The 27339-nt window shown below is 36.5% G+C and overlaps 1 protein-coding gene across 1 annotated transcript; it reads left to right on the top strand.

Annotated features, from left to right (window-relative positions):
- The first annotated feature begins 1456 nt into the window (after positions 1-1456).
- Positions 1457-15628, top strand: LOC133332850 (UDP-glycosyltransferase UGT4-like). The gene is made up of 3 exons (XM_061541220.1): positions 1457-1712; positions 1768-2993; positions 15599-15628. Exons 1-3 carry the CDS (start codon positions 1457-1459, stop codon positions 15626-15628), a joined length of 1512 nt encoding a protein of 503 aa, XP_061397204.1.
- Positions 15629-27339: the final 11711 nt, after the last annotated feature.

The following is a 27339-nucleotide window of genomic DNA, read 5'->3' as shown; positions in this document are numbered from 1 at the left end:
CATTTTTTTTAAAAAATTTGGTGACTTTTTGTAACACATAGAATTACGTTTGCTTTAAAAAAGTCACCAAATTTTTAAAAAAAATGTCATTATATGCACATTTGTTTTTGTACTTGAAATTGAAGAGGGGTCAAATGACCGCCTTCGGCAATCTAGTGTTAACTACCTCGAAGCTGTAGTTCCCAAGTTCCACAGTTGGTCCGAGTCTACTGGACGTCTTGCGCGCTGATACCATCAGCTTGGTCTTCTCGCCGTTTACTGCCGTTTACTGTTGTTTGGTGTACAGAGTGCCATTTCTGTTCACCTTTGCGTCTCGTATGACCTTTTCCAGTAGGATGTTAAAAAGATCACACGACAAACTGTCACCTTGTCTGAATCCTCGTTCGGTATTGAAGGGCTCCGATAGGTCCTTTCGTGCATATCGAAAGATATATAGGGAATTTGGTACATCATTTACCTTGAATCGGATGAAAATATATATATATATATATATATATAAATCTGAACCGATTTTCCCTAATGTCAATAGGGTTCGTCACTGTGGCAAATTTCATCCAATTCGGATCATATATGCGACCTGTACAATTTAATATACAGACAGACGGATGGACGGAATGCATATATCGACTCTGAATGTGATTCGATGCATATCCTCAAAAGTAACCATGTGTCTATCTCGTTTGCCTGTTACAAGACATATGCACAAACACATAATACCTTGTACCACAGTGTGGTGAAGGGTATATCAAAATACCCCTCACATTACACATCGTCATTTAGATGCATCCGTTGCGATTCGATAATGCTTCAAATCAATAATTCAATAAATATTTTATGTCTTTTTTCAGATATGGGAATTCGAAATATTTCGAAGTCTAATTGGAAAGAACATTATACCGTTATCGGCATATTAACTAGGAGGTATGTATTCCGTTAACTGATTGTTTAAGTGTAGTTGTATATATCTATACACGGAAAACAAGTCCGGATCCACAAATTTTTGGAATCGGATTTTCAGATAAAACCGATTTTTGTAACGATTCGATTCCAAAAATTATGAAACCAGACATCTCTTGTATAAATTCGTCCTGTGATTTGTCTACAATTTTATATCTACAGACGGACGGACATGCATAAATCGACTCGAGGAACAACAAGTCGGGCTCTACCACCCTGTACTGTAGGGTATAAATGGTAATTTTCCTCTTTAATTACTTTAGTATCATTAAAGGTAGTAACCGTATGTGTGCCTCCATGCTGGGACCATTTAATAAAAAAATTGTAATTTCAATTTTTGACTTTATCTAAAAACATTAAAAAACAACAACAACAATTACAACAATATATTTAATACGTTAGTGGTTTATTGATTTTGAACCTTATCGGTGAACAACAATGCCGGTAGATAAACACACATGTTCAAATTGATTTCGATTATCGCTCAGTTGAACTAAAAATGCGCTTCACTATAGGTTTAGTGGCATTTTTGATATTCATTGGTAAACAAGCGGGCCAAACGGCTCGCATATTGTCTATATTTGGTTTTGAAGGTCCAGCACAATATGCATTTCTTGAACCGCTTCTACTTAAGTTGGCTGAGCGTGGCCATTCTGTAACGTCCATTACAAATTTTCCACAAACTGCAGAGGTAAAAAATTTGCGTTCGATTGCAATAGAAGAGAATTTTAAGTTCAATAGAAGTAAGTTGCACAGTGGTATGATAAACAAATGATATTTACAAAAAATATATATTTTCTTGTTATACAGATGTAACTCGTGGAATAAGTAAAGAAATTGGTTTGGACCATTTCAATACCACGGGCGCAATGTTTAATCTTGGATTTCAAATGTGTGACAATATTCTCCACAATGCTTTAATACGAGATCTGATGGAAAGCGAATCATTCGATTTGGTTTTGTGGAATTCAATGTTCTCCGAATCGCTATATGGACTAGCTCAACATTTTAATGCACCAATTGTGGGCATTTCCACCATCGGGTCAAGTTCCCCTCTAGATAGTCTATTTCGAAACTCTGCACCTCTCTCGTATGTGCCGAGTCTAATGATGGCCCATCGTTACGATGAAAATATGAGCTTTTTGGAGAGATCTTTAAATGTGGTGCTGTGTGTGCTTGCCACAGTGTTTCATGATTACGAATTTATGCCAATGAACAAGAAATATTATCAATCTCGTTTTCCAAATGCCACTAAAACTGTGGAACAGGTGCAAAAGAATATATCATTGGTTCTATTGAATGATCATCACACCATAAGTACACCCAAGCCGTACGTACCAAATATGATTGAAGTTGCCGGGTTACATATTCCCGAGGTACCGGAACCCTTGCCCATAGACATTCTGACAATGCTTCAAACCCAAGGAGGTTTCATATATGTTGCCTTGGCCGAACATTTCCCAGATAATGTGATGCAGATTGTTTTGAATCAATTTGGCATGATGAAACCCATGATATTATGGAATACCCCGCAATATCCATCCGCAGTATTGCGCGTACCCGGCAATGTATATTTCTTTAGGAATTTATCGCACCACGGTATTCTCAGCCATCCAAATTGTAAATTACTTATATCTCACGGTAGTTACTTAAGTGTTGTCGAAAGTATTCACTATGGCATACCGATTTTGGGTCTAAAAAGTTCTCACATTGCAACTGGTGAAATGTTTAATTTTGTGGAAAAAATCCGTACTGGAATTTCATTGAAAATTTCAGCAAAATCATTGCATGACCAAGAAATCTATAAGGCCATAGTTGAACTTGTGCAAAATGAAAAATATATGAAATTGGCAAAACTAAAATCATTTCAATTCCGTGACAGACAGACTACACCAATGCAGACGGCAATTTATTGGATAGAATATGTTTTGAGGCATAGCGGAGCCCCACATCTCGTCCATTTGGGGCACAATCTGAATACGTGGCAATTTTATAATATCGATGTTATCATGTTTTTCGTCATAACGCTGTTTGTGGTAGTTTTAGTTTTCAGTATAATTGTTAATATTTGTTTGAAATGTACGAGAAAAATGCTGTGTTTGGAAAAAAATAAAATTGCTTAAAAAATACATTAAAATACGCTTTTTCAACATTTGAAAAAAAATATGTGTAAAATTGCACTTTTATAAATGAAACCAGTAAGGAAGGTAGTAAATTCGGAGTGGGCCGACTATATGATACCCTTCACCTCTTTGGTATACTCTAAATATTTTTTCCTATCAGATGCCACTTTTTCGAGAAACATTGACATGAAATTGAACGAATTTAAATATGTGATATTCATCTATATGTGAACCGACGAACCGACTATGCTAAATTTCATTTTATTCTGCCAGACTTAGAGTCTTTTTCGTACAATGGGACTTACTGCAGGCAAAATGTTAAGGCGTACTGTTAAAAAAAAAGCAGTGAGCGGAGCAGTATAGTCGGACGGGGCCGACCATACGATACCCTACACAACTACCACGGAACTCAAATTTTCTGCGGTAGTTTATTCCGAGTCTGGGCAATATTTCGTGATATTTGCACCCTCTTGTCCGATTAAAGGTAAACAGCACCTCTTCCTCACACTGGCATATTTTCCGAATATTACGAGTATTCAGTACAGCTATTGTACAGATTCCCTTCACCGTGGGTTGTGTTGTGTTGTTCGGCTTTCATTTGTGGTCTCTAGATCGACTCGAAAATAACACAAAAAATTAAGTTTTCGGTCCACTTCATTCCAAAATTATTATCTGATCATCACCGAAATTTATAGGCGTTGTTCTTGACCATACCTGGAACTTCATGAAACATTTCAAAGCTATCAGCGCTATAGTTCCGCTCTCTAGAGTGATAATGGGTTACTAAATAATATACGAATACGGAGATACCTGTAAATATTTAGGTGTAACTCCCACATCCGAGCACATACAACAATATAATTGGTATTAATTTAAAGATCAACCACTTCTCTTCGATATAATATCAACTTCTCGGTTCTATGTCCTTCAGGGGTAAATATATACGCTATAGAATACAAATTTTGTAATTTTTCACACAAAATTCAGGGTCCATTTGACCCGCTAAATATTGACCAATCTTTATCAAAACAGGCATGCTTATTCTTTGGCCCGATCCTCTTCTCCATGCAAAATTTCACGATGTTCGGACTATAACTGCGGTCTCTGGAGCGACCAGAAAAACCGAAAAAATTTAGTATTTGGTCCATTTCATCCCCTAAATATTAACCGATCTTTCCCAAATAGGGCTCTTCATTGGCCAGAGCCCATCCTACATGCAAAGTTTCGCGAAGATTGGTCCATAACTGTGGCCTGTATCGTGTTTACAAATTATAATGGACAGACGGACGGACGGACGGACACACATGTCAAGATCGACTCAGCTAGTCGAGATATGACGATCGGTATACTTAAAGGTGGGTCTAGGACCAATATTTCGCGGCGTTACAAACATTTGGTGCTGCACAAAGCTATAATACCCTGACAACATAATAAAAAGTCTGTTCAACATTTGAAAAAAATATGTGTAAAATTTCACTTTTATAAATGAAACCAGTAAGGAAGGTAGTAAATTCGGAGTGGGCCGACAATATGATACCCTTCACCACTATGGGTATATTAAAAAGGACTATTAACATGAAACTGGATGAAATAAAATATGTGATATTTATCAAAATGTGAATCTACCCAGATCTATCCATAAACATGTCATTCGTTTGTTACAATGGGACCAAATTATGTAAACCGATTTAAAGCAATTATCAATCGAGCACCCGTTGAATATTTAGAGCCCAATTAACACGCAATTACGTCATTCTATTCTGAAAAACCTGAAGAGTTTGGTGCACCATTTACTTAAAATAGGATGAAAATAGATATGGAAATTACAGACTAACTTAGACTAATTTATGCACGTTTTGTTCCTAATGGACATATTTTGGGTCCTTGGGTCCCACTTAAAATCGGACGAAACACATCATTCTAGACTCAATTCAGTACGTTATGCCAAATTTCGTGCAGATCGGAAGATATATAGGGACTTTGGTACACCATTTACGTGAAATCGGACAAAAATATGTATGGGAGCTATATCTAAATCTCAACCGATTTTCAAGAAATTTTACACACATAATTATACCCTAAACAACTATGTTGTCAGGGTATTATAGCTTTGTTCAGCCCCAAGAGTTTGTAACGCCACGAAATATTTATCCTCGACCCACCTTTAAGTATACCGATCGTCATATCTCAACTAGCTGAGTCGATCTAGACATGTGTGTCCGTCCGTCCGTCTGTCTGTCCATTATAATTTGTAAACACGATACAGGAAACAGTTATGAACCAATCTTCACGAAATTTTGCATGTAGGATGGGTTCTGGCCAATGAAGACCCATATTGTTTTTGGAAAAGATCGGTTAATATTTAGGGGATGAAATGGACCAAAAACTTTATTTTTGTCGGTTTTTCTGGTCGCTCCAGAGGCTGCAATTAGGCCCAATCACCGCGAATTTTTGCATGGAGAATTGGATCGGGCCAGATAATCAGCATGAATGTTTTGATAAAGATCGGTCAATATTTAGCGGGTCAAATGGACCCTAACTTTTGTGTGAAAAATTACAAAATTTATATTCTATAGCGTATATATTTACCCCTGAAGAACAAAGACCCAAGAAGTTGATAGCATATCCAAGAGGAATGGTTGACCTTTAAATTGATACTATTTATATGGTCGTATGAACTCAGATGTGGGAGTTACACTTAAATATTTACAGGTGCTTACGTACTGAGATATTATTTAGTAAACCTTTACCACACTGGAAGGCGGAAATATAGCGCAGATGACTTTTAAATGTTCCATGAGGTTTCAGTTATGATGAAGGACAACGCCTATAATTTTCGATGATGATCAGATAATAATTTTGGGATGAAGTGAACTGAAAACTTATTTTTGTATTTTTTTCGAGTCGATTTATAGTCCGCAATTGAAAGCCGAACATCACAACACAACCCACGGTGAAGGGAATCTGGACAAATAATTATAGGAGGGAGCAAATATCGCAAAATATTGCCCAAGCTCAGAATATAGTACCACCGAAAGTTAGATTTTCATGGAAGTTGTGTAGGGTATCATATGGTCGGCCCCGTCCGACTATACTGCTCCGCTCACTGGTTTTAGACTCAATTCAGTACGCTATGCCAAATTTCGTGCAATCGAAAGATATATAGGGACTTTGGTACACAATTTACATGAAATCGGACGAAAATATATATGTAATATATATTTTAGTGGCAACAATGCTTTCCAAAATACTCCAGATACAATAGAACAACGGATTGGTATCCGGAGATTTTGGTGGCCATTGTGCGCTGAAAAATAAAGCGAGGAACCTCATTTTGTAACCATTCTTGGGAGGCGCGTGCTGAGTCCAGTTGGAATGTCCAAGGTCTCCGGCCAAATTGTTTGCGTGTCCAAGGCTTTAATGATGCCACGGTCGATTAATACGAGCAGAGAGCGACCATCGGCTGTTATGGCGGCCTACACCATCACCATGGCCGGCGCTTGAGTTCTGGTGGCCAAGTAAACACGATCATTTTGTTTGTTTACAAACTGCCAAACCAAATTCGGCAGTTCACCACTTTCGGCCAAGCGAAGCAACTCTTTAGTTCTTTTGAGTCTTTTTTCGTAAGTTTTTGCACTTTTTGGAATTTCAATGGCTTTACCCTGAGCTAGTTGTTCAATATTTATACCCTTCACCACACTGTGGTACAGGGTATTATGTCTTTGTGCATATGTTTGTAACAGGCAAAAGGAATCGAGATACACCCATGGATCCTTTTGAGAATATGCATAGAATCACTTTCTGAGTCGATTTATGCATGTCCGTCCGTCTGTCTGTCCATGTTAAATTGTAAACAATATACAGGTCGCATTTATGGTCCGAACTAGATGAAATTTGGCATAGGTCACTTATTCGGCCCAAGGACGAACCCTATTGAAATTGGGAAAAATCGGTTCAGATTTAGATGTAGCTCCCATATAGTTTCGCCCGATTTTAGGTATATGGTGCACCAAAGTCCCTGAAAATCATTCGATTTGCACGAAATTTGGTACAGCGTACTGAAGTAAGTTTAGAATGATGTGTGCTAAGTTTCGCGAAAATCGGGTCAGATTTAGATATAGCTCCCATATATAGTTTCGCGCGATTTTAGGTAAATGGTGCACCCAAGTCCCTGAAAATCATTTGATTTGCACGAAATTTGGCATAGCGTACTGAAATAAGTCTAGCATGATGTGTGTATAGTTTCGCGAAAATCGGTTGAGATTTAGATATAGCTTTCATATATAGTTTCGCCCGATTTAATGTAAATGGTTCAACAAAGTCCCTATATATCATTCGATTTCCGCGAAATTTGGCATAGCGTGATGAATTAGGTGTAGAATGATGTGTGTAAAATTTCTTGAAGATCGGTTCAGATTTAGACATTGTGCCATATATATGTTCGACCGATTTAATATATATAGATGGTGTACCAAAGTCCCTATATATCCTTCGATTTGCACGAAATTTTGCATAGCGTACTAAATTAAATCTGGAATGATGTGTGCTAAATCGAAAATCGGTTCAGATTTAGATATAGATCCCATATATAGTTTCACCCGATTTTAGGTAAACGGTGCACCAAAGTCCCTAAAAATCATTCATTTGCTCAAAATTTGGTACAGCGTACTGAATTAACTCTAGAATGACGTGTGCTAAGTTTCGTGAAAATCGGTTCATATTTACATATAGGTCCCATATATAGTTTCGGTCGATTTTAGGTAAATGGTGCCCCAAAAAAAATTTCTTGAAAATCTGGTCAGATTTATATATAGCTCCCATAATAGTTTCGCCCGATTTTATATGAAAATCATTCGATTTTCACGAAATTTGGTACAGCGTACTGAATTTAGTCTAGAATGACGTGTGCTAAGTTTCGTGAAAATCGGTTCAGATTTAGATACAGGTCCCATATATAGATTCGCCCGATTTTAGGTAAATTGTGCACCTAAGTCCCTGAAAATCATTTGATTTGCAAGAAATTTGTCATAGCGTACTGAACTAAGTCTAGAATGATATGTGCCGAACTGTTGAAGACCGGTGGTCAGATGCTGGTAAGGAGCATGCACCAGCTGGCTAAAGAAATACATGCCCAATGATTGGAACCTCAGCATCCTGTGTCCCGTGCACAAAAAAGGAGACAAGACGATATGTGCCAACTATAGAGGAATAAGTGTCCTTCCCATCGCATATAAATTGCTATCGAGCGTACTGTGTGAACGACTGAAGACAATGGTCAATGACATTATTGGACCACATAAATGCGGATTCAGACCTGACAAATCCACCATTGACTGCGCCAAATCCCGGAAAAAACACACAAAAAACATATCGACACATTCCAACTATTCGTCGACTATAAAGACCCATTCGAAAGCCCTATCCGTTCAGAGGTGTTTAAAGCCATGTCTGCGTTGGGCATTCCTGCAAAAATTAATACGGCTATTCAGGATAACTTTAACTGGGACAAGATCAGCAGTTAAAGTCGGAAAGGACCTTTCAGAGCCCATTAATACCGAACGAGGATTCAGACAAGGTGACAGTTTGTCGTGTGATCTTTTTAACATCCTGCTGCAAAAGGTCATACGAGACGCAAAAGTGAACAGAAATGGCACTCTGTACACCAAACAAGACATGTTACTCGCCTACGCTGATGACATCGACATAATGTGTCGAATACTGAGAGCTGTAACAAATCGAAAAGGAGTCTGTCAAAGTGGGTCTGGCAGTAAACGGCGAGAAGACCAAGCTGATGGTATCAACGCGCAAGACTTCCAGTAGACTCGGACTAACTGTGGAACTTGAGAACTACAGCTTCGAGGTAGTCAAAGATTTTATATACCTTTGTACCGCCATAAACAAAACGACTGACATCAGTTTTCAAATTCGGAGAAGGTTAGTGATGGCCAACAGATGCTACTATGGTCTGAGCAACAAACAACTCAAAAGCAAGGCCACCTCCCACCAAACCAAACTCACACTCTACAAGACGCTGATACTACCCGTGCTGTTATATGGATCTGAAACATGGGCACTTGCGCAAGCAGATGAGGCAGCTCTTGGAGTGTTTGAGAAAAAAATTATCCGAAAGATCTATGGGCCGATCTGCGTTGACGGTGAATATCGCCGTCGAATGAACCATGAGTTGTACATATTGAGCTGCATCGATTACGTTGGCTAGGTCATGTTTTGAGAATGGATGAAGATGGCCCAGCCCAGAAGCCATATAAAAGCGATGTTTCACGCAGATGGGGAAGGCCGCGAATAAGATGGAAAGACCAAGTGGAAGACAACATTGCCGAATATGGTCTTTCAAATTGGAAAAACTGCGCAAAAGACCTACGCGCCTGGAAATCTTTTTTAAGTTCGGCTTATGGAACGAAAGTTCTGTCACAAACCAGCTAAGTATATAAGGTACAAAAAATGGATTGGAGTGAACCGATAGAGCTGGAATCATGAAATTTGATCACGGTTGAGGTATAGGATTGAAATATGGAGGATGTTTTGGAAATGTATATGAATGTGTACTAAATTTAGTACAATTTAAATTTTGGGTAAACCCATAAAGCTGGAATCCTGAAATCGATAAATAAGATTTACATTGGTTGTAGAATGTAAGCAGTTTTGAAAATTCGCAAACTTGGAGCGGTACCTTCCATTCCTAATACCAAACATCCCAATAATAGTAGCAAAGTGTGTAAAAAATTCAAACTTCCATCTAAAATAATGGAAACTTTATTATAAATTCAAAAGTCAGATTTTGATAAATCGACTTAGAATTTTATTAGGATCAAGAAGGCATGGCTTAATGTAGCCTTTCGAGAAATATATATATATATATATATATTATAGATCTCGCTTATATACATTTTCTGTCATTCCAAAATATATTTGAAAACGCACTTGGTCAATTGTTAATATTTGTGTCTGTCTGCTTGTCCGTCCATCTACCAGCCAGTCATGCAGTCAGCTAGCTTGCCTGCCTGCCAACCTTCCGGGCTGTCTGTCTGCTTTTCAACTTAATTCAGCAATCAATGGGTAAACAACAACAAAAAACCGGGACATTATAATGAAATCGCAGACATAAACTCCCTATAATTACCGACACCCTGGACGTTGTAAATGCATCGAAATTGTACCGCCCTCAGGGTAATATTTCATAAAAACGTGCGCTCTTGCTTGCCGGCTAGCTGACTGGCAGGCAGCCAGGCAAGTCTGACTTGTTGTTCGGCTGTTTTCCATAAACGTTTTGCCTTTTGAGTTGAAGTTCGGGTAGAAGTTATATAGCCCACAATTGTTGCTGTTTCTTAGAGAATTGAACACCAGTTCATGTTGTTGTTACTTTTGTTATTGTTATATTGATGTTAAAGCTTGTACTTTGACGCTTAATAACTTGTATTGGAACAAACATGAAAACATTGAAATCGTCGTTGTAGTCATTATGATGATCGTCATCATCTCCAACAGCACCAGTACCAGCAACGTACAACACTTTACCAAATAATAACCGAAGGCAAAATAACCCACAAAAACAACAAGAAAGCGATGGGTCAGATGTCAGCTAGGATGGACTTTATGATACCCTACCAAAAATCGGAATATTTGGAAGATATTTTTCAAATCGATGTTTTATGTCTGTCAGATGAGTGATTGATGGTAGCCTAGTTTTGAAATCGTTGAAATACACATTCGGAACTATAGCTGAATCTGAATGAGCGGATATTCAAGACAAAAAATCATCAGGGGCTTTTAAAGCCGTGGATTTTTTTAAAAACAGTTTATTATGCCTTTGTGCATACGTTTCTAACAGGCAAAAGGAAACGAGATAAAACCATGGTTCATTTTGAGAATATGCATAGAATCACTTTTAAGTCGATTTATGCATGTCCGTCCGCTTGGTCGTCTGTCTGACCATGTTAAATTGTAAACAAAGTACAGGTCGCATTTTTGATTCGAATTGGGTGAAATTTTACACAGCTCATTTTGGCCCAAGGGCGAACCACTTTCTAAGCCGATTTATGTATGTCCGTCCAACAGTCCGCTTGACCATCTGCCCGTCTGTCTGTCCATGTTAAATTGTAAACAAAGTACAGGTCGCATTTTTGATTCGAATTGGGTGAAATTTGAAAAAGCTCATTTTGGCGCAATGGCGAACCCTGATGAAATTGGGAAAAATCGGTTCAGATTTAGATATTGCTCCCATATGTATTTTCGTCCGATTTTAGGTAAATAGTGCACCAAAGTCCCTTTTATATCCTTTGATTTGCACGAAATTTGGCATAGTGTACTGAATTTAGTCTAGAATAATGAGTGGTAAGTTTGGGGAAAATCGGTTCAGCTTTAGATATTGCTCCCATATATACTTTCGTCCGATTTTATGAAAATGGTGCAGCAAAGCCCCTATATGTCTTTCGATTTCCACGAAATTTGGCATATCGTACTGAATTGAGTCTAGAACGATGTGTGTTAAATTTCGTGAAAATCGGTTCAGATTTAAGAGTAGCTTCCAAATATATTCTCGTCCCATTTTAGGTAAATAGTGAACCATGACCATATATATCCTTCGATGTGCACGAAATTTGGCATAGCATACTGAATTGAGTCTAGAGTGATGTGTGGTAAATTTCGGAATCGGCTCAGATTTCGATATAGCTCCCACATAAGCATATATATTTGTCCAATTTTACATAAATGGTGCACCAAACTCTTAATGTTTGTCCGATTAACACGAAATTTGGCACAACATATCAAATTGAGACTTGAAGGACGTTATTGCGTTATGCATCCATACGTACGCAGCTATAGCTTACATATATATTTCGAACGGGTGTCTGATTTAGATAAACTTTTTAACAGTGCAGCTTACTGAATAGCGTGTATCAATTTAGCTATAAATCGTTTTTCATAAATTTATCCCATGCTGCGCAGACTACTCTAAATCTGACCGAATGAAATTAAATTTACCATAGGTTGGAGAAAGACCGTCGCGGGAACATTGGCATGCAAATGCAAGACATATGTATAATTTACCCAAAGTGGTGATGGGTATCATATAGTCGGCCCAGTCCAAATTTACTACTTTCCTTACTGGTTTAAACATATCTTTGAAGTAGATTATCGAGGCGTGGATTTTTAAAAATAATTTTGAAGCATATTATCAAGGCATGGATTTTTTTTATATATTTGAAGGCTTGATTTTTATACCCTTCACCACACTGTGGTACAGGGTATTATGTCTTTGTGCATATGTTTGTAACAGGCAAAAGGAAACGAGATAGACCAATGGTTCCTTTTGAGAATATGCATAGAATCACTTTTTAAGTCGATTTATGCATGTCCGTCCGTCCGTCCGTCCGTCTGTCCGTCTGTCTGTCTGTCCATGTATTTTTGTGAGCAAAGTACAGGTCGCATTTATGATCCGATATGGATGAAAATTGGCACAGTTCATTTGTTTGGCCCAAGGACGAACCCTATTGAAATTGGGAAAAATCGGTTCAGATTTAGATATAGCTCCCATATATATTTTCGCCCGATTTTATGGAAACGGTCCCTATATATCTTTCGATTTGCACGAAATTTAGTACAGGCTAATCAATTAGGCCTAGAATGATATCTGCCAAGTTTCGTGAAAATCGGTCCAGATTTAGATATAGCTCCCATATATAGTTTCGTCCGATTTCATGTAAATGGTGCCCCAAAGTCCCTATATATCTTTTGATTTGCACGAAATTCTGCATAACGTACTGAATTAAGCCTAGAGTGATGTCTGCCAAGTTTCGAGAAAATCGGCCCCGATTTAGATATAGCTCCCATATATAGTTTCGTCCGATTTAATGTAAATGGTGCCCCAAAGTCCCTATATATCTTTCGATTTGCACGAAATTTGGTACAGCCTAATCATTTGGGTCTAGAATGATGTCTGGCAAGTTTCGTGAAAATCGGTCCAGATTTAGATATAGCTCCTATATCGTCCTATATCGTCCGATTTCATGTAAATGGTGCACCAAAGTCCACATATATCTTTCGATTTGCACGAAATTTGGCGTACTGAATTTAGTACAGAATGATGTGTGCCAAGTTTTTGTGAAAATCGGTTGACATTTAGATAGAGCTTCCATATATTATAGATTGATTTTAAGAAATTGACGCACCAAAGGACCAATATATGGCTGATAGGAACAAAACTTACTGAAATTAGTGTAACCTAACCTGTGATTAGTTTCGTTGAAATCGGTTCATATTTGGATATAGCTTCCATATATATTTTCACCCGATTTTAAGTAAATTGGGCATCAAATTCCTCATGTTAGTCAGATTGGCATCAAATTTTGCACAACGTACAAAATTGAGCATAGAATTACGTAGTTGCGTTTTCTAGAAGTACAGACATAGCCCAACGGATGACCTATTGATATTTTTTTGAAGTCGATTTACATACTTTTGTCCCATTGTAACAAACGAATGACATGTTTATGGATAGATCTAAGTCGATTCACATTTAGATAAATATCACATATTTTATTTCATCCAATTTCATGTTATTAGCCCTGTTTAATATACTTATAGTGGTGAAGGGTATCATATAGTCGGCCCGTCCGACTTTACTACTTTCCTTACTGGTTTTTAAATATTTTTGAAGGTGTGGATTTTTATATCCTTCACCACACTGTGGTACAGGGTATTATGTCTTTGTGCATATGTTTGTAACAGGCAAAAGGAAACGAGATAGACACATGGTTCCTTTTGAGAATATGCATAGAATCACTTTCTAAGTCGATTTATGCATGTCCGTCCGTCTGTCTGTCTGTCTGTGCATGTTAAATTGTAAACAAAGTACAGGTCGCATTTATGATCCGAATTGGATGAAATTTGGCATAGGTCACTTATTCGGCCCAAAGACGAACCCTATTGAAATTGGGAAAAATCGGTTCAGATTTAGATATAGCTCCCATATATATTTAACCGATTTAATGTAAACGGTCCCTATATATCTTTCGATTTGCGCGAAATTTGGTACAGCTTAATCATTTAGGTCTAGAATGATGTCTGCCATGTTTCGTGAAAATCGGTCCAGATTTAGATATAGCTCCCATATATAGTTTCGTCCGATTTCATGTAAATGGTGCACCAAAGTCCCTATATATCCTTGGATTTGCAAGAATTTTGGCTTAACGTACTGAATTGAGCCTAGAGTGATGTCTGCCAAGTTTTGAGAAAATCGGTTCATATTTAGATATAGCTCTCATATATAGTTTCGTCCGATTTCATGTAAATGGTGCACCAAAGTCCCTATATATCTTTCGATTTGCACGAAATTTGACATAACGTACTGAATTGAGCCTAGAGTGATGTCTGCCAAGTTTCGAGAAAATCGGTCCAGATTTAGATATAGCTTCCATATATAGTTTCGTCCGATTTCATGTAAATGGTGCACCAAAGTCCCTATATATCCTTTTATTTGCACGAATTTTGGCATAACGTACTGAATTGAGCCTAGAGTGATGTCTACCAAGTTTCGAGAAAATCGGTCCAGATTTAGATATAGCTGAATTGAGCCTAGACTCTAGGCTCAATTCAACCTAACCTAACCTGTGACAAGTTTGTTTGAAATCGCTTAGTATTTGGATAGAGCTTCCTGTTAGTCAGATTGACATCAAATTTTGCACAACATACAAAATTGTGCATAGAATTACGTAGTTGCATTTTCTAGAAGTACAGACATAACCCAACGGATGACCTATTTATATTTGTTTGAATTCGATTTAAATACTTTATGGATAGATCTAGGTAGATTCACATGTAGATAAATATCACATATTTTATTTCATCCAATTTCATTATAATAGTCCTGTTTAACATTCCCATAGTGGTGAAGGGTATCATATAGTCGGCCCCGTCCGACTTTACTACTTTCCTTACTGGTTTTGAATATTTTTGAAGCCGTGGATTTGTTAAAAAAAATATTTTGACTGAGATTCCGCCCAATATGTATCCAATTATTCAATAGGCACCACAGAACCAAATTTTACACATTTTACCGAACTAGGTCTTGCATGACGTCTGTTAAGAATAATTCAAATCAGTTCAGATTTAGAAATAGTTTCATATATATTTTTTTTCAATTTTATGTAAATGATGCATCTCAGGTATAAATATACCGAAAGTGGTGAAGGGTATCATATAGTCGGCCCATCCGACTTTTATCCGTTTTTTTTTGTCGTTCAATTTTTTTTAGTTGGCTCATGGTAGATGCAGATACAATAACTCAACGATCATATCGGCAATGGCTTGAACAAATGTTCGAATGGTTTTATTAAAGAATTTTACCTTGTGACTTTGTACTAATATTCCGTCAGTGGTTGTTGTTGTGCTTTATTGTTGCCCTCCAATATCTTGGGTGTTATAGTTTCCTTGAGAAAGACAATACCACCAGCATGCAGTAATTTAAGTATTTTTTATTGTTGTTCTTGTTGTTCCAGAGCCTGTTGCAACAACCGACAACTGTTTAGAGTTTTCAGCCAACATCAAATGAAGATACGCTGTATCTTCCCTTGTCGGGTTGGTAGGCTGCCTGACTGGCTGATAGCCATGTCAAATTGCGATGTCTATCTGGGTAAGAAAACACATCGTACCTCAAACAGGCCCGGCCAAATGTTCCAATGCATCTCAAGGAGATGAAGGAAGGAAGGAGAACGAAGAAAAAAATTAAATGTTTCACAAATTATTAATTATTTTCTTCGATTCTTGGAATGCTGTGTAATTGCATTGTTTGCTGCCTCATAACCTAAATGCTGAATTATGAACAAAGGAAGGGAATAAATGAGAGTTTTTCTGTTTTTCCACCTCAAGCCTCTTACGTGATGTTAAAACCAGTGGCTAGGAGTATTTTTAATTGAAAATATGTTTCTGTCCGGGATGTTGGCTTACTAAAGCATGGTATTGTTTTTAATGACAATCAAAAATATAAGAACAATTGTAAACAAGTAAAAAAGCGTTATGTTCGGCCGGGCCGACCTTTGGATACCCTCCACCATAGAAACACTGACAAATTTTTGAAATGAAAACATAGGGAACATACATATAACTACAATTCTTCCAATCGATTGTTGTAAACCAAATAGAAAATTCAGCAATTTCAATGACATATATTATTAACGCATGGTACGGTGAAACATGTGTATAAAATGCTGAAAATACTCCAATTTAGAGGGCAATATTATATAAGCGGGACCAATATTGACAACATTGTGTAGGAATTAGCAACTACTTGGTGTTTTCATTATATAAGGGGTTAGGCCTAATTAATACCGTCCATCACGCTAAATATTAAATAGGTAGGATGTTTTATATAGGACCTGGTCCTAAATGCGGGTCGATACAGTTCATTCTCAAACCTCACGTTTTAGTTTTTATGTCGATATATAAAAATGATTACAACATATGGCTAAATCGACTAAGTCGTTTTAGAATTCCATACTATGTGGGGTATGAACTGAAAATTTCGTCTACCGAATATGTGATATTTATCTAAATGTGAATCTACCTAGATCTATCCATAAAGTATGTAAATCGACTTCAAACAAATATAAATAGGTCATCCGTAGGGCTATGTCTGTACTTCTAGAAAACGCAACTATATAATTTTATGCTCAATTTTGTACGATGTGCAAACTTTGATGTCAATCTGACTAACATGAGGAGTTTGATGCCCAATTTATTTGAAATCGGGCGAAAATATATATGGTGTGTCAATTACTTAAAATCAATCTATAATAAAAGGGGCTATATCTATCTAAATCCGGACCGATTTTCACGAAACTTGGCAGACATCATTCTAGACCTAAATAATTAGGCTGTACCAAATTTCGTGCAAATCGAAAGATATTTAGGGACTTTGGGGCACCATTTACATTAAATCGGACGAAACTATATATGGAAGCTATATCTAAATCTGGACCGATTTTCTCGAAACTTGGCAGACATCACTCTAGGCTTAATTCAGTACGTTATGCCAAATTTCGTGCAAATCAAAAGATCTATACGGACTTTGGGGCACCATTTACATGAAATCGGACGAAACTATATATGGGAGCTATACCTAAATCTGGACCGATTTTTACGAAACTTGGCAGACATCATTCTAGACTTAAATGATTAGGCTGTACCAAATTTCGTGCAAATCGAAAGATATATAAGGACCGTTTACATTAAATCGGTTAAATATATATATATGGGGGTTATATCTAAATCTGAACCCATTTTTCCCAATTTCAATAGGGTTCGTCCTTGGGCCGAATAAGTGACCTATGCCACATTCCATCCAATTCGGATCATAAATGCGACCTGTACTTTGTTTACAATTTAACATGGACAGACAGACAGATGGACAGACGGACGGACGGACGGACATGCATAAATCGATATAAAAAGTGATTCTATGTATATTCTCAAAAGGAACCATGGGTCTATCTCGATTATTTTTGCCTGCTACAAACATATGCACAAAGACATAATACCCTGTACCACAGTGCGGTGAAGGGTATAAAAAGGGGGTTATATGGGGACTACCTCTAAAAGAGGGTGAGTATTAATATTTTTTGGTAGGGAGATTTGTTACCATATACGACTACAAAAATACAACCAAATTACAACGAATTCGGTTGAAAACCGTGCTCAGGAAGCCCAAAATACCGAAAATTGGAGGGTACCCTTATATGGGCGCTACCTGAAAAAATGGACCTATATTTATAATTTTTAGTGGGGAGATTTGATACCTAATAAGAACTCAAAATACTAAATTACAGCAAAATCGGTGAAAAAATCCGGTCAAAACCCCCCAAAAACTGAAAATTGGGAGGTACCGTTCTATGGGGGCTACCAGAAAAAGTGGACCTATATTTATAATTTTTAGTGAAGAAATTTGGTATCCAAAAAGAACCCATTTTACCAAATTTCAGCGAATTCAGTTGAAAAACGCGCTCAAGAACCCCGAAATACTGAAAATTTGGGGGTACCCTTATATGGGAGCTATGCCTAAACGTGGACCGATATAGCCCATCATCGAACTTGACCTGCAAAACCAGACAAAATACGACTCTTGACCAGACAAAAGACGACTCTATGCAAAATTTTGGCGTTCTATCTCAACTCGTTTAGACGCTAGAGTGATTACAACAGACAGCCGGACATGCTTAGATCGTCATAGAATTTTACGCTGATCAAGAATATATATACTTTATAGGGATGATTATTTCGATGCGTTACAAACGGAAAAACAAAACTAATATACCCTCCATACTATGGTGGAGGGTATAAAAATTATATATCTCTTCGTTGAGTATCAGGATATGAACTATTAGCTGGGGAAAATCCGTGTTCATGCCTCGAAGATTATATCAAACATTTTGTTCACAAGTCTTTCTAGAAATGTTTTGGGTATTTGGTGCACCATTTAGATGAAATCGAAATCTAAAAATGGGTCGAAAATGTATATGGGAGCTATATCTAAATTTGGGCTCATTCTGGGCTCAAGTTGGTACATTATGCCAAATTTTGTCGCAATGTGTGAAAAATTGGAATATTCGATGCACCATTTTTATCAATTCGGCCGAAAATTTATATTGGATCTATATTTGAAAAAATGAATAGACATATAATCGAACAAAAGAATCGGACGAAAATATATGTAGATTAATTTAAAATATCTTTTGTAATTTATGGTGGTGGCGTCAGAGTGACGTTAGCTCGATAAGACGGTTAGTAAGCAAGTGAACGCAGAGGATCTTAGTGATCGCAGAGAATAGTTGGGATTTTAATACTCTTCGTATTTGTACAGCTTCAACTACATACACATATTCCAGTTAGAGAAAGTGTCAAGCAAGGGGAGCAAACCAACAACAACCGTTGCCCGTTGGTATATACGCTCTTCGGTGTCCGCAGAGGAACGTGCAGAGGTTATACCCGAGCTATCAATCAGCATCCGTGATCGACTGAGCTCGGGAGGTTGTAAGCCAACGCATCAAACTTATACATGGGTTGTTATGTCAAAAGATGGAGTTATATGGGAAATCTTCTGCAAAGATGTTTTACCATATGAGAAACATACCAAATACCGAAAATGTGATGGAACCTTTATATGACGACTATATGACTAAACTTAGACCGATATAGACAAATTTCTCTATAAATCAGTTTCATTGTGAGAAGTGCTTCAAATAAAGCTTTGTCGTATACAATCGCAACTTATTACGGGTGCTACGCCAAAGCATGCACGAAATCGCCAAATATATTCTTCCGTCTTCGATAACCCGGTCTATTCGATTAAAAACAACGGCTAAGATCTTAAAACTGCCGAAAAGATCCCAATACCTTTATATAGGGAGCAGTGTCAAAACATGGACCTATATTGATCATTTTGGGTACATATGTATGTCAGCCTCCAAAAATTCACAATGCTAAATAACAGTTACAGGGAAAATATAGTTCAATTCTTCAAAACACCTAGAACTCTTAAACATGGGTGTAGCACCCGGTTGGGGGATTTTGACACGTTTTCCCGTCGAATTGGCTTTATCATCAAAGGATAATAAATATTAAACCAATTCATACCAATAACAAGTTCATACAGTAAGGAAAGTAGTAATGTCGTACGGTACGGACTATATGATACCCTTCACCACTTGGGGTATATTCAACAAATGTATCCTAAGAGACGTCGCATTTTTGAAGTACCATTAACATAAATATTGATGAACAACACAATATCGAAATGTAAACCGACTTAAATCAATCCATAAACAAGTCATTGTGCAACTTATTCGACCAGTTTTATTAGCAGATTTTGTGGGTCCGGAACGGGTTTCGTGTAAAAAGTTACAAAACTTGTAAAATTAGTAGATTCATTTAGGTTCTGGAACGGAACTATAGAGTCGTTTGTTGCAATGGGACAAAATTATGTAAATCGATTTAAAGAAAATATGAAGCGGACACCCGTTAATTGGAACCCAATTAATATGAAGTCGGGCGAAAATATATATGGACAATGCCTGCATTTCTACAAAAGGCAACTACCTAATTCTATACTCAATTTTGTACGTTATGCAAAATGTCGTGTCAATCTGACAGGACATGAGTTGCACCATTTACCTTAAATCTGACGAATATATAAAAATGGAAGCTATATCCAAATCTGAACCGATTTCAACGAAACTTTTCACACGTTAGTTTGATTTTCACGAAACAGAACGCACATCATTCTAGTCTTAATTCAGTTCGTTAAACCAAATTTCGTGCAAATCGAAAGATATATAGGGACTTTGGTGCACCATTTACATAAAATCAGACGAAGATATGCATGGGAGCTATATCTAAATCTAAACCGATTTTTACCAATTTCAATAGGGTTCGTCCTTTTTCAATTTAATGAGCTTTGTCAAATTTCATCGAATTCGGTTCATAAATGCGACCTGTACTTTGTTTACAATTTAACATGGACAGACAGACGAACGGACGGACATGGATAAAGCAACTCAGAAAATGTCTATCTCGTTTCATTTTGCCTGTTAGAAACATATCCACAAAAACATAACTCCCTGTTATGATAGAACCTTGAACATGCCGAAAAAGATGATTACCTAATAGGGGCTAGCGTTTTATAGGGCTGTACCAAAACGGAAATCAGCATTGATAATTTTGGGGGTATCGTTATATAATAATCACCGCCAATTCGGTTGAAAAATGTGTTCAAAATTTTAAAATACCGAATATTGAGGGGTATCGTTAAATGGCGGCTACCCAGAAACATGGGTCAATATTAATAATTTTTAGTACAGAGATGTGCTATGCAATGACAACCCAAAATACCAAATTATAGATAATTCGGTTGAAAAATGTGTTCAAACTTCCCAAAATACCGAATATTGGCGATTTCGTTAAATGGGGGCAACCCAGAAACTTTTGTCAATATTATTAATTTTTGGTACGGACATGAAATGTACAAGGAAAACCAAAAAAGCTAAATTACAGCCCATTCGGTAGAAAAACGTGCCCAATCCCTCGAAATACGGAATATTAGGAGTACCGTTATATTGGGACTACCCTGAAACTTGGGTCAATATTGATATTTTTTGGTACGGACATGTACTATACAATCGGAACAAAAACTGAACGACATCATATTCGGTTGAAAATCAAGTTAAAAATTCCCCAAAATACGGATTATTGGATAGTACCGTTAATAATTTTTAGAATGGATACAATGAAATCCCAAAATACGCAATTACAGCCAATTCGATTGGAAAACGTGTCCTAAATACCAGTATCGTTATATGAGGGCTACACCAAAATGTGGACCGATATACCCCATTTGCAATATTAAAGATTCCAGGAGTACTAGAATGTAGGGGAGACTGGGGCACCTTCGGCACTTTTTTTTTAGAGCTCTATATCTCAGTACTTATTGAACATATATAACAACTTTATGGCTAATTATTGTCCTCTGACTCTTAATTATCAAAAATAGTTCCAAAAAGATATATAAAAATAGTATTAGTTAAAAAATTTTTCAGTTTTGTAAAAAAAGTCAAATTCGCCGAATGTGCCCCAACCCGGGGTACCTTCGGCATTTGATGGGGCACATTCGGCACCATAGTCATAGCCGGGTAATTGTCATCGCTATCAGTCTGGTTGAAATTCTGATCCTCTAAAGGCTCTATTTGGTTTTAATACGCCACACAATGTTTGAATTATAGGGCTTTATTTTCTAGCGGCGGACGTTTACATCTCAAGGTCGCACACACCATCAGAAATAGAGGTTTTCTATCGCATTTTCGTCAATACAAGCACGTTTGATCTTATATATGCATTTTCGGGCCATATTAAAGGATCAGTTTTAAAGACAAACTCAAAAACATTTTAAGGAAATACTATTGCACAATCTGTATATGGCCGAATGTGCCCCACTTTAAAATGCCGAATGTACCCCGAATGTACTTTTTATAGTTTTTTTCATTTTTTTCGATCAGATTTGTAAAAACATTATATTTTTAAATATTTTTATAATAATACACATCGTAGTTAACAACTTTTTAATAATATTGTCTTAAAATTTTTAAAAGTTGTATACACGAAATACTTACGAAATTGAATTGAAATATTACAGAAACATCTATAAAAATACAAAAATCTATGTATCTAAATAAGCTTATTAGCTAGAACTTTCAAACTTTGTGTCAGTTATTTATTTCGATATTCGATACCTATGTATCGAAACTAGTGATGTACGGTGAGAGCTTCATATTGAAAACGCGATTGCCGAAGGTGCCCCGATGCCGAAGGTGCCCCAGTCTCCCCTACTAGGAGTAATAGTCTAGTAATGCATGTGCAAAATTTCAGAGCTCTATTTTAAATATTGCGATCTTTATCGTCATTTCAAAAGACAGACAGATAAATATGCATAAATCGACATAGAATTTTATTCTGATCAAGAATATATATATATATATATATATATATATATATAATTAATGAGATCTCCGGTAAATATTTCAAGACGTTGCAAACGGAATGACACTCCACCTTATGATAGATGGTATGATTATCAATATTTTCAAGAATGTTTTCCTTATAGCAGTACATCCAAAACTTCTGTTTTTTCAGATTTTTTACAGTGTTTTTCTTGACTGTAATTGTATTTATACCCTTCACCATATGCAAAAGGAATCCAGATAGACCCATGGTTCCTTTAGAAAATATGCATAGAATCCCTATCTGAGTCGAAGTATGCATGTCCGCCTGTTCGTCCATGTATTTTTGTGAACAAAGTACATGTCGCATTTATGATCCGATTTGAATGACATTTGGCACAGTTCACTTATTTGTCCCAAGGACGAATCCTACTGGAATTGAAGAAAATCGATTCAGATTTAGATACAGCTCCCAAAGTGTACCAAAGTCCCTATATATCTTTCGATTTGCACGAAATTTGGCATAGCGTAATGAATTAGCTCTAGAATGATGTGTGTTAAGTTTCTTGAAAATCGGTCCAGATTTAGATATAGCCCCCATATATATTTTCGTCCGATTTTATGTAAATGGTGTACCAAAGTCCCTATATATCTTTCGATTTGCACGAAATTTGGCATAGTGTAATGAATTAGCTCTAGAATGATGTGTGTTAAGTTTCCGGAAAATCGGTCCAGATTTAGATATAGCCCCCATATATATTTTCGTCCGATTTTATGTAAATGGTGTACCAAAGTCCCTATATACCTTTCGATTTCCACGAAATTTCTCATAGCGTAATGAATTGGCTCTAGAATGATATGTGTTAAGTATCCTGAAAATCGTTCCAGATTTAGATATAGCTCCCACATATATTTTCGCCCGATTTAATATATATGGTGTACCAAAGTCCCTATATATCTTTCGATTTTCACGAAATTTGGCACAGCGTAATAAAGGATGTATAGAATGGTGTGTATTAAGTTTCGTGAAAATCGGTCTAGATTTAGATATAGCTCCCATATATTTTTTCGTCCGATTTAATGTAAATAGTTTACCAAAGTCCCTATAATTATTCGATTTGTACGAAATTTGGCATAGCGTAATGAATTGGCTCTATAATAATGTGATTTAGATATAGCTCACATATATATTTTCGTCCGATTTAATATATATGGAGTACCAAAGTCCCTATATATCTTTCGATTTTCACGAAATTTGGCACAGCGTACTAAAGTATGTCTAGAATGATGTATGTTAAGTTTCCTGAAAATCGGTCCAGATTTAGATATAGCTCCCATATATATTTTCGTCCGATTTAATGTAACTGGTGTCATCCGATTTTACACAAAATTGACACAAACTTTTCACAACGTATTGGAATTAGAATAACCTAGAAGTTGGTTTTATATGCTTTACCATGGTGGGTCCAATCGGCACAAAATTTTGCTCTACGTACTTAAGTTACTATAACATAACGTGTGGCATGTTTAGTTCAAATCGGATTATAATTATATACAGCTTATATATCTATATATATAAAAATGAATTGCTGTTCGTTAGTCTCGCTAAAACTCGAGAACGGCTGAACGGATTTTTCTTATCTTAGTCTTAAAATATTCGTAGAGCTTCAGGGAAGGTTTAAAAGGTGAGAAAAATTTAAAAATCGCGAAAAATTTGCAAAAAAGAAAAAATATTATGAAAAAAAATATTATGAAAAACAATGTTATGAAAAAATAAATATTCATTTGTCAAATATTAAAAATTTTCAAAATATTTTATTTTATTCCATTGGCATTGTAACGCAACTTTTTTTCTGAGAATGCAAAACAATAATTGAGATGAATTCGCGATCATTGTATGTACACGTTTTCCATAAAATTCACGTACATTTTGTAACAAATGCAAGGATGAAAATCTGAAGATTCAGAAAGAGTTCTGATTCTAAGACACGTGCCCTAGATTATTCTTCTTGAAAATAATAATAATAGGAACACAGTATCGAAAAAGGTGGATTACTATTACATGGGGGATATTTGAAACCTTGGGCGAACATAACATGGCAGCCAAATACCGAATATTAAGGGATGCCGTTAGATGGGGATATCCGAATACTTGAGTCAATATGGAAAATTCTAATTAGGGAGAATTTCTGCCCAATAAGTATCCCTAATATTAGGTTTGGGAAAAAGAAATCCATTAGACCGGTGGAACGATCGAATTTTACAGGCATGTCGTAACATCGTCCAGGAGCTAAAAATTAAACCATTCACACAAAGCTGGATTCAAAAATAAGCTCAATGGTTGGGTGCCTCACCAATACCAATACCGCAATTTCAGAGCACTATCTTAAAGATTATTTAATATTGGGCTATCGTTATGTGAATTATACATCAACAATATTGCTATGCAAGACAACGTTTGCCGGGCCGGCAATGTTGAATGTTGAAGTGTTCGTGGATGTTCAGGGAAGGTTTAAAAGGTGAGAAAAATTTGAAAATCGCGAAAAATTTGCAAAAAATATTTTGAAGCATATTTGCATTTCCGCGAATTTAGTATCGAGCTATATGGAAAGCACCACGTCGTAGTTGTTATTTTGAGGTATTTTGAGCGAAAATTGGTAGCGTATCATTCCTTTAAGCATACATTTGTCATTTATTAAAATTTTTCAAAATATTTAATTTTTTTTAAATTGGATTGACATTGTATTGAAATTTTTTTTGGGAGAATACAATATATATTGAATGCACACGCGATCATTGTATGTACACGTTTTCCATAGAATACAGGTACATTTTGGGACCAATGCAAGGATGGAAAATCAGAAGACATTCTGAATCGAGTTCGTGGCCATTCAGGATATTCGGATTCTAAGATCCATGCCCTAGATTAATATGTTTGAAAATAATAATATGAACATGTTGTTCCTTAAAGTAAATGAAATGTTGATATGCAACGGGAAATATGAAATCAGGTGGTTAAATGCCTAATCGTTTTTCAATATCTTTGAACTTATAAACAGACCACGTCGCATATATCCCATACCAAAAATGTGTATCACAGAGAAAACTAATATACGAGATATTTTCTTTGCAAAAATCTATCATTAAGTTCAGCTGTAAAGAGAACAACCGACAAAAAACCAGCAAAATTAGAAAAATAGCATAATATCTAATTTGATGGTTGTACGAAAACCTCCATCCGATGTTACCTATTCGTATTGAACATGCCAACTACCGATAACACTCAGATTGGAAAACGGGAGTAAGAACCTTTAGATATAGTGCATAACTTCTGGGATGATGTTATGCCAAATTATAGCCAACTCTATGAGAAGATTAGGTCAATGTATTGAAAATGGGGCGAGACCTGTATGTATTGCTATATCAAAACTTGGACCTAAATAGGTAATTTTTCGCAGAAATGTGTCTCACCTCCAATATCCCGGAATGACATATTTTAGCTACTACAATGGGAATGGAAATATATACATTTTTGGTAGGAATATTTGACAGCATATGAGAAATTATTGGGGTTACCATTATATGGGTGCTCCCCGGAAACTTGGATCAATATTGATAATTCTTTGTAAGGAGATTTTGTACTCACTGATCATTTAAAATATAAAATTACAGCTAATTTGGTTGAAACACGTGTCCAAACCCCCAAAATACAGAGGAGTGGACCAATATTGACAATTTTAAGTAGGATTCATGCTACCAAATAAAACAACCAATTACAGCTGATTAGGTTGAAAAACGTGCCCAAAACTCCAAAAATTTGGAGTGCCATTATATGGAGGCTTTTCCGAAGCTTGCACAATTTTTTAAGGAACATTTTCTACTCAATGATCATCCAATATATAAAATTAAATGAAGGGATTACCTGGATACTTGCCAATATTGATAATTTTAAGTACAGATATTCTGCTGTAAACCGTGCCCAAGATCTTCAAAATATGGAATGTTTATTGCTACCGTTATATGGGCAGTACTCCGAAATATGTGCCAATATTGATAATATTTGGTACGGATATTTTCTGTTCAATTACAACCCATTCTGTTTAAAAATCGTCAAAACTTCTCATATTGCGAGGTACGGTTATATGGCTGCCCTAAATAGTGAACCTAGGAGTAGTAGCAATGTATGTGCAAATTTCAGAGCACTAACTCAAATCGTGGAGGGTAGAAAAAGCTAACTTATTATTGGCCTATCGTTATGTGAATTATACATCAACAATATTGCTATGCAATACAACGTTTGCCGGGCCCGCTAGTATATATATATATATGATGAACAATTAGTGTAGGTTGCAGAATGACATGTTTATGGATCCATTTTCATGTTAATGGTCCTTCAAAAATGCGACGTCTGCTATGATTCATCTGTTGAATATACCCAAAGTGTTAAGGGTATCATATAGTCGGCCCCTCCCGACTTTACTACTTTCCTTACTAGTTTTTCTTGGACAAAGGCGAAAATGCAAGCCATGCGGCTTCCGATGTTAAAGGTGCACCTCGCACAGGTAGGCCCGTCGAAAATGTCAATAAAATCGGAGAAATGATCGAAGTTAACCGGCATGTTAGCACTTCAAACATCGCCCAGGAGCTAAAAATCGATCATAAAACTGTTTTAAACCATTTACAATTTACCAGAAACGGCCAGAACTGGGCAACAGGAGAGGTGTCGTGTTTCACCAAGACAATGCTAGGCCACACAC

The sequence above is a fragment of the Musca vetustissima genome, unplaced genomic scaffold (assembly GCF_032173495.1).
Source record: "Musca vetustissima isolate MV318-11 ecotype Yass unplaced genomic scaffold, APGP_CSIRO_Mvet_v1 utg154975, whole genome shotgun sequence".
NCBI classification, from domain to species: domain Eukaryota; kingdom Metazoa; phylum Arthropoda; class Insecta; order Diptera; family Muscidae; genus Musca; species Musca vetustissima.
Note: the sequence above shows the minus strand (reverse complement) of the source record. Positions and strands in the feature narration are given on the sequence as shown.